General features: G+C 32.2%; 1 protein-coding gene across 1 annotated transcript in view; it reads left to right on the top strand.

Annotated features, from left to right (window-relative positions):
• LOC105618517 (forkhead box protein P1) overlaps positions 1–9,938 on the top strand; it is a 25,389-nt gene that overhangs the window by 8,252 nt on the left and 7,199 nt on the right. Inside the window, exons 6-11 of the mRNA XM_012200050.1 lie at positions 76–262; positions 2,145–2,442; positions 3,229–3,297; positions 5,379–5,455; positions 5,972–6,073; positions 9,543–9,673. Of these exons, the coding sequence (XP_012055440.1) occupies positions 76–262; positions 2,145–2,442; positions 3,229–3,297; positions 5,379–5,455; positions 5,972–6,073; positions 9,543–9,673 (864 nt within the window). The remainder of the gene's footprint in view (positions 1–75; positions 263–2,144; positions 2,443–3,228; positions 3,298–5,378; positions 5,456–5,971; positions 6,074–9,542; positions 9,674–9,938) is intronic.

Below are 9,938 nucleotides of genomic sequence, written 5' to 3'. Positions count from 1 at the left end.
GAGAGAGAGAGAGGGGGATTGAAACTGTAGCATGTTGAATTAAAATTAACCGTAATTAATCCTGAAATATTGCAGACACTTAAATACAGAGCACACATTGGATGACCGATCGACAGCGCAAGCCAGGGTCCAGATGCAAGTAGTGTCGCAGTTAGAAATTCAGTTGCAAAAAGAACGAGATCGACTAGGCGCTATGATGCATCATTTGCACATGGCAAAACAAATGGCTTCCCCGGAACCACCAAAGTCATCGGAGTCATCGGTAAATTCTCTTTATTATATTTATAATTAATATAATATTGTTCTTTAGGTTAGATTTTTTATTTTATTGAATTATTTTATTTAATCATTCATTTATTATTAATCCATATTAAAAATAATGAAAACAACACGATGATGTCTATAATTTCTTTCGTAACAATTTAATTTCTTTATATAAAAATTGTATTCCATTAAACTGAGTCATAAATAATTTCCGTTTTAGTATATGAATTTTATTTCTCAATAAAAAACAAAAAATTATATCTTAATCAATTATATATGTTCGCAATGATTTGTTCGCAATTATTTGCAATGATTTGTTGCCATTCCACTAATTGTATTTCTAATGATTTTAAAGCACCATGCATGGAAGTTTATTGAGCGTCCTCGTCTGGGTTTATTTTTTAACAACGTATCTTTAGAATGAAATTTTGTAAACCAATTTTGTACTTGCCTGTCAGTTATACCATAAAACTTTTTTGCAAACTTTTTTTTGGCCTCCGTAGCATTTTTTCCTACCATAATATTATACGATGAATATGCATTTTTATTTCCTTCAATTCAGGATTAAGAAATTATTACTTTATTTCGATGTGTACACTATTACTGTCATTATGAGATTTTTACGAAATTTACTTCAAACATGATTTGACCTGTCAAGTAATGAGTTATTAACGTGATGATTGGCTATAAATGTATTATTACAATTTATTCTCCGAAATGGAAATTATTTATGATTCAACCTAAGGTATTGAATTTTTTCAACATTATTATAACATAAAATTTAGATTAGATTAGAGTTTGTTGTACCAACTGTATTAACAAAAATATATTAATTTATATTAACAAAAACAATTTATGCATACTACTGTCGTCTTTTCTTATAGCTTCATAAAAAAAAATTAATTATCATTGAGAATTATGAGAGTAACTTTATCTATAAATTTGCTGCAAATTAAAATTATTAATTGCATTATGAAACAAAAATACATCATGAAACAAAAGAAAATCTTTATCATAAATCGCGATTATAATACGCTTAAAGATCCGCTATAGAAGGAATACTGAAAACTGAATCTGGAAAAATGGTTCAACTGCGATGCGTAAACTTTCTTCGCTGTGGTATTGCTATGAGATCGTAAAGCCGGATTTTCACGACAGACCAGCTCGTTGGAAGATTTTACGAGCTTCTCGTGGCTCGCTAACAACAACGCGAGTTTCAGTTTTAACGCGCCGCCGAGTCGAGTGCTAATTTATACATAAAGTTTGCATTAATAATTCATCGGAGCTGCGGTAATTTTATATCGCCTTAATTAAAACCCCTAACAAGTTGGGCAGTCAGAGAATACCAATATCGCATTAGCCCTCCGCCGGCGACAACGCTCGACGGTCGACGGCTTAATTATTTTAACGCAGTTGTGTGAGTAATTTCGCTACGAAGATCAGATTGCTCGTATACTATGATATGTAATAAGATATTCATATGGCAACTGCATTTATTGATATTCATATTTATATTGCAAGTGCTTTAAATATGTACATTACATTTATCATGAAATTTCTGGAGCAAAAGAAATGAGATATTTCTTTGTTATTAGATCTAAAAGACAAATCTTGCAATGATTTTAAAAGTTACAACCGTAGAGTTTTAAATTTTTCTGAGTTTATGAAAAATTAGTTAATCAAACTTTGGAAATTGCTCTGCATAAATTACATAAAAATATCTTTTTAACTACAATGCTTTCATTTTCGTTCTAAAATGATCTCTGTTCAAGAGAAATCTAAAATGATCACAGTTTATATTCAATTCGTTTATATCTTTATCATGACTGTTTTTGTCTCGTCTGCCAAATTTTTTGAATTTTGGGAACTCTCTTTTTCAGACGGGCTCGAATTTACCAAAGCTAAATTTTTCCACTGCGCTAATGAGTCAACCGCCACCTAACTTTGGAGTCTCTCAGGTGTCACCAGTATCCATGTCTGCGCTAGTATCTGCCGTGAGGTCGCCTGCGAGTGCTCAATTGCCTCCGTCGGTTGGCAGTGCCCCGATGCCACCACTTCCGACCATACCCAATATGTCTAGTTTACCTCCCATGCCCAACATGCCTGGCAGCATGCCGAGTATGGCTGGTCCAATCAGACGGCGCATCAGCGACAAGTCAGCTCTTTCTTTGGCAGGAGGTAAGGTCATCTCTTTATTTCATAATCTTTAATTATCTTGCCTGACAGGTGAGATTTGAAATAATGTCTTCGAGAACTAATGGGGGCCAGAATCATACATTTTGCGTTACCAAGGTCAATTTTGTTTCGAAATCAATTTTGCAACAGTTCTTCCGTTTTACCTGTTTCAAGGAAAATGGTTGATTCTGTGATCTTAATAGATTGTTGGTACGTCGAAATATCAATGTATAATGTATAGTATAACTCGTTAGTCGCTTATATTAATAATAAAAATTGAAATTAAAAACACATTAAAGGATATTGAATTATTAACAATTCGTTTTAATAAAATATAATTTCAGTTATGTACATATATATTCAATTATGTATATATACATATACATAAAGAAAGATAAAAGAAACAAATATATAGATATATTAAAATTTTCTTGCCAAATGGTATTAACTGCGATTTGCGAAATATATATACACTATATACCTACATACTATTTATTTATCGAATTTAGTGATATTAATTCATTCCTAATTGAATATATCCCTTTTTTTAATTCAATTCCTATTGTATAATTTTTATATCTTATTTATTTATATATATACATTTATAGGAGCGTATTATTAACTTGTAAATTTAATGTCTTTAATTAAAATATTTTCGATGTAACCATTTTCCGAACGTATAGCTTTTATGATTGAAACGCATACGAGAGCTTGGAACTGGATTAATATCGTCTCAAAGAAAGGCGAAACGAAAGAAATGACAATTCAGAAATTAAATACTATTCGTAGGACTGTATGACGAGGGCACTGTAAGGCGCAGAGTAGCCGTCGATAGATCTGGAATAGATATTAACGAAGGTAACGATAACACAAAATCATATTCGGAGTGATGCGCGAGCTTCGAAATACCATTATGAAGAATTTCTGCACTGCAACTCTTATTAAAGTATTAATAAGAGAAGCTATTTTTTTCAAATTATATTATATATATATGTGTCTAGAAAATAAATAATATATTATATAGCTATGTATTATAATGAAAGTTATAAAACATTATTAATTTAAGAGAAATATGATAAATGAAAATTGCATGATGTCGATAATATTTCTTAATTTTCTTCGTAAACAGTATAGTTCTATGAGATCATATTTACAATTTTAATCCTGCGTAATAAGATAATTATATATTTATACTTTTGAAATTATTTTTGGCATTTCGAGGTTCGTCACAAAAATATATTCACTCCGACGAAATAAAAAAAAATACCGATCCTGTAGCAAGTGCTCTTTACGGTCCTCTCTTGGTCTCGTGCCTTTTCCTGTCGTAAATTGTACCACACGCACAGATTACTTATGGTAGCGACTATGTCACGTGAAGCGACAGTGTTCAACACCTTGTTGGCGGTATAAAACGCATAGGTGTGTAGAGAGGGGATGCAAGGAAATTTATGCGATGAGAAAAGAAATTATATGAGATGAAAAAAAAAATTCTTTCATCCGCCAGCTCGAACCTCTTTCTTATCGATGCTTTTGTTGTTTCCTTATTTCTTGTGCTGCCTGCCCTCCCCACCGTGTAGGGCTGCCCTACATGCTGGAGCGTGCTGGCCTTGACGTCCAACAAGGTACTGTCAACCTATTTTCCACACATTCCCTTTTGTGGCTTACAAATTTTCTTGCGAAAATATGCACCTTGCATGAACACTCACTTCCTTTCTTCATCTTCATCTCTGCCTCTCCACGTTCACATAACAATGACTTTGCTAAAGTATCTAACAAAATTTAGCTAGATACAGATCTGAAAATAGTTTCGTTGGACTATCAAAATAATCATGTAAGACACTCAAGCTAGAATATCAAAAATTTTTTTGCATTGCTCATCATGTTTGAGTTTCCTATGTAATTATTTTGATAGTAAGAAAATTATTTTCAAATCTGTATTTACTTAAATTTTTAAATATTTCTGCAAAATTATTCTTTTTATGTAGCAACAATTTTTCTAATTTTAATATAATTCTTGAAATAATTAAAATTGCGAGTATTCCAAAACCCCATGCAAACGCTTGAGGATAAATTGATTGGCTGTAATTTATTTTTTTATTACTTTTCTTTTAAGCGCGAAAGAGGTGATCCATATATTTGGTTTGAACTACTTTTATTTTTGGCAAACAAATATGTGAACTTCAGTTTTAATGTTGTAAATGTACAATCACCTCTAAAAAGAGTAGTTCCAAAAAAGTTAAATGTGAAGAAGAATTTCGATGTTTGTATCTCCTCCTTCTGATCTTTATGAAATTTTTCTTTTATAAAAGCATGCGTCTGTACATATTTCTGCAGATATAAAAATTATCGTTATTTTAGAAGAATATCCATTTTTTATTTTTAATATTGATATTTTGCATATAATTTCTTTCTATGAAGCCTTATTATTAGATATATATTTTGCATATAGTTTTTAATTTATTTGATGACCAATTGCTATTTTCAAATTTAGAAATCCATTTAAATGCTAAAAAAGAAAATTTAGAAAAATATAATTTAATAAAAAATGTGAAATATAAAATTGATATATATCTTATTATGCAATTCAAAATACATTTATAACTTTTCAAACTTATTTAATATTTAATACAAATATTTAAAAATACTTTAATATTTAATATAAATATTTAAATCGATTAAATTTTTTTGAAAATATCGTAAAAATACGCATAGCTTGATTTACTCTTCGTCATTTAAGAGCAAAATTTTATCATAATTTTATGTGACCAGCACAATGTTTGCTTGTTTGTGTGATCCTTGTGTTCAGATCTTATTACGTAAAAAAAATAATTAAACAAGTATTACTTGTTATTATTATAATAAAAATATTAGCTTTTGTTACCTGCTATTATTTTTAATAACGTAATAGGATAAATGAAATTTGTTGCGTCCGGTTTCAGAAATTCAGCGAAATAGGGAATTCTACAAGAATGCAGACGTCAGACCACCGTTCACGTATGCATCCTTAATTCGGCAGGTGAGTAGATAATATAATTGGCGAAAGATTCTCCGGATATTGCATTTTCCCATCGCGTCGCATTATTTTAACAAATCATTGTGAGGATTTTCTTTAACAACATAAAACAATTTGAATGCTTATATACCTATTATCGTGATTATTTTAATAATTTCGAGAATATACTGAAAATTAATTTTCACTTTATTTATTAAAATTAATATTATTAATATTATTAAATATTATTCGGATTTAATAATAATGTTTATATTGAAGTTCATTATATCTTCTTAATAATTATTTAGGTGTAATAAAATTTATTTTACTTATTAATTTTATATATTATATTTTGTTAAAGAATTTTAACATTTTCAAATCATTATTTATTATAATCTAAAAGTACAAATTTTGCACAATATACGAACCGATATTACACGTAAGTCTCTTCGTTTGTGAACATTTAAGTACTTTAGCCATGATGTTTTGCCTCTCAGAATAGAGCAAGTTAATATAATTATAATATTGCTCTTTTCATAGTCTATCATCGAATCTCCTGAGAAACAGCTGACACTCAACGAAATTTACAACTGGTTCCAAAACACATTCTGCTACTTCCGGCGCAACGCAGCAACATGGAAGGTATATTTTATAATTCCAATAGTATAATTATCCAATTGTTTCAAAACAAGAAAATTAAATAAGAAACAGATAAAAGCTTTTGACTTCAAGATTCCAAAATGTAGATTTCTTATCAGAATTTTTTTCTAATTTTTCATGCTTGCAGCTAGTAATTTTTACAAGGCATAAAATATTCCAAGCTTATTATAGCAATTTTATTTCTCCATAAGAAAACCGGAAGAAGTTTCCAAACATAATCTTTAAATAGCGAGAGAGTTACGAGTAAAGTGGGGAAGTGACTCTCTTTTAACTGGATGAAGTTAGCACGAATCTGTTTGTGCAGCGGGAGTCAAGGATAAAACAAGGATAAAACAATCACGCAATTTGTATTTATACGAGCGTGTTAAGCTGAATGCGCTTAACAAGAAAAGATGACAGCTTATTGAGAATTTCGGATAATTATATATGTATTGATTTGGATTAACAGGCTAAGTGACGTGCCGGGCAGAGCAGCTGGTAATGATAGTTGTATTGCTTTCTCGAATAAGGGGGGAAAACTGGTAACATGTGAAATATGACATATTACGAGTCATTTATGAGCCATCTGTCATTATATTCTTCCTTGTTTCCCCTCGTTTGCAGACCACTCAATAGCATCGCGTGTCAGAATAACAGCAATTCTCTTAAACTAATAATAAACTAATAGTCCAATAACTAAACCAATAGTAAATAGAATTGGAACGTCCTTACAGACGATTATTGCATTACACATTCCTATAAACACATATTACATACGTCAATTATTTTATCGTTTAAAATGATCGTTGTCAATGTATCTGAATGAGAAATGTATTACCTGCAAAAACATATTATATTAAATAATAGTAGAGATATATAAGTATTTTATAGATGATATTTTATAGAGATCTCATGAATCGCTTTATTCTGACATAATAGACTTTATTCTAAATAATTACGACGGTTTGAATGATTATTTGAATGATTATCATTATTTACTTATTCTGGAACGAATCGACCGAATAAATGCGGAGCGTTTATAATATAGTAATATAAATTAATATATTCCGCGTCTCTCTACTCAGATCCAAAGGCAACGCAATATAATGTACCGATGGTTCATGATCGATTTGTAAGCCGACGTGACAAACCGCTTGTTGGCAAGAGTGTTTGCGCGCGTGCGTTTTTGCGTGTGTGCGAGTGTGCGTGGAAGTAATTGACGTTTGCCATGACGCTTCGCCTCGCATGGTTATGTGTATATGAAAACATAAAGAAAAAACGCAAACAGGTTTGCAGCAGAGAGTGGAGGGAGTGAGAAGACGTGAGCGGAGCAGAGCCAAGGAACCAACAACGCCGGTGATAGCGGATGGCGACAAACACGTCATCGTACGGCCGCGTCGCGCGGCCTCGTCGAATTTTATATTCGGCCCTGCGGCATGAATAATTGTTGTCGTTGCCCCTAGATTTAGATGACTAGCTGTGCATTAACGATAAAGGAATGCCACAAACCGTGTCTCTTTCGATTAATCATTATTTTGGTTCGTTATTCCTCATGCGGCCTTCGACGTCGTGATTTTATTGCCGATTTCCTTCTAACAGCGATCGTCATCACCGACCTCATCGTCATCGATCATCGTCGCCACCATCATTATTATTGATGGATATCGCGTTATTAATTATCGCTGATTATCGGTTGGCTAGACTTTATATTATTATTTGTTTTGTATATGTCACGCGATGCCGATTTCTGTTTTTTCTTTGTTGGCTGCCACCTGGAAGACTTGCCCGGCTCTTTTTTTAAATAATAAATTCAGTTGTGACTGAGTAGTTGCATTTATATAAGTATCTTTTAAAATTCATATACTATTACACTTGCGTAGTAATTTGCGCTGCTTTTACTTGATATTTATTATATTTATTCAGTTTGTATTATTTTATTTGTTCGCTTAGCATTTTTGAAACTCTATTTTACATATGTTCATAAAAGCAGCTTTTTTAAGAACGCTATAAAAAGTATTTGTTAATCTGCATAATCTGCGTAATTTAAGTTGTTGAAAAATATGCTATCCCGAATAAAAAAAAAATAGAAACAATACAGCAATATTTAAGTTTACGATACAAATTTAAGTTTAAGGTGGCAGCTTTGCTTGTATTCTTCAAGAATGCTAGCTGTTGCAGCCATCTTTAAAATGACAATAAAATTATCAAATTAATTTTTCTATCATAAATGAAATATCCTCGAACAATCTGTACATTATATAACGTTAGTGAAAAAAATTTTTTTTAATATAAAATAGAACCTGTGGGTATTATATATTTTTTGAGGAATATTTTTTGTTTATCTAATATGTTAGATTTCATAAATATAGGATAGAAAATATTTTCGTAATTTATTTATATGACATATTTGATTTTAAAAATTGATCATAAAAATGTATCTTTCGTGTCTTCAAAGATGGCTGCCATAGCTCGCAAGAGCAGCGTTGTCGAACAAGTCATCCTAAAATTTATCTAGGTCAAAATTATTATCTATAAAGACTTGAATCGTAATAAAACGAGGAAATACAAGATCTAGGTTATAACTAGATCGAGGTCATAACTATAAGACTGAAACTATCATTTTGTACAAAAGTACGTCAAGTCATAAAATATTCGGGAGCTCGATTGTGTGTACCTTCTCTATAACATTTAAGTATATAAAATGAATGAGCAAACATGCATTATGGAATTAATAACTTTTATTGAAGTTATATTACAACTCTTTAATTATTATTGCTCGTATTTTTGGCAATACAAATGAATAAATGAATTTGAGTATCTCGGTAAAAACATGATAAATACGTTATTTCAGTATTTAGCGGCAGATAAATTTTGTTTCATTCTATTCATACACGTCTCTATTATCATCGCGACAAATTGTAATCCTATCAGAGCCGATAGTTAAAAATATATTGAGAACTTCGTTGGAAATATAATACTTCATATGAAAGAGCTCTAAAAAAATTTGAAATATATAATGCAAAATAAATTCGCATAATATTAACTCAAGATATTGATACATCATTGCAGTAAACATATCAGGAGATATATTCAATCAAAGTTCTGCACAAAGTGTCTACGTTGTAATACTCAATGAGATCGTTCGCAACGCTGCTCGTTGGCACCTTGGCACCTCGACAAATCATACGGCACACGCACAATATCACACGTCTCACTTAGCAACCTCGCGCCTCGGTCTCACGATCATCATCCATTCTTGCCTCATCAGCGTGATCGGTCATCATCACCCGATGTCGAGGACTCTCTACCGCCTGCGTAACCATACAGCCGCACGTACACGTACACACACGCGCCACGAATCGCCATGAACGACCGTGATCCTTTCCCCCTTCGCCGACTACCGGGATCGTGATTGAGTTGGCTTCGTTCGTTTTTTGCGTTGCTTATTTAGTCTGTGTATTATTTTGTATAGAACGCAGTGCGACACAACCTGTCTCTCCACAAATGTTTCATGCGAGTCGAAAACGTGAAAGGGGCCGTATGGACGGTGGACGAAGTGGAGTTTTACAAGAGACGCCCACAGCGCGCTTGCAGCACGACCGGGTACGTTGCCCCTCCCCATGCCCCATCGATCAGAAAAAGAAATAATTACAACCGCGCTTTTACTTCTCTTTATTCTCTCTCTCTCTCTCTATCTCTCTCTCTCTCTCTGTCTCTTTCACTTTCTCTTTCTCTCACACCGATATTTCTTACCGCTCCTTTAGCTTCCCTCCTCTCGGAGCGGAGATCAACGAAACTTGAAGCCCGCATTCTTTCCTTTTCCCCGATGTATCAAGGGGATAATTTTCTCACAAACTTCCTTATGATT

This window comes from Atta cephalotes (genome assembly GCF_000143395.1).
Source record: "Atta cephalotes unplaced genomic scaffold scaffold00017, whole genome shotgun sequence".
Classification (NCBI taxonomy): Eukaryota; Metazoa; Arthropoda; class Insecta; order Hymenoptera; family Formicidae; genus Atta; species Atta cephalotes.
The sequence above is the reverse complement of the archived record's forward strand: the minus strand, read 5'-3'. Positions and strand labels throughout refer to the sequence as shown.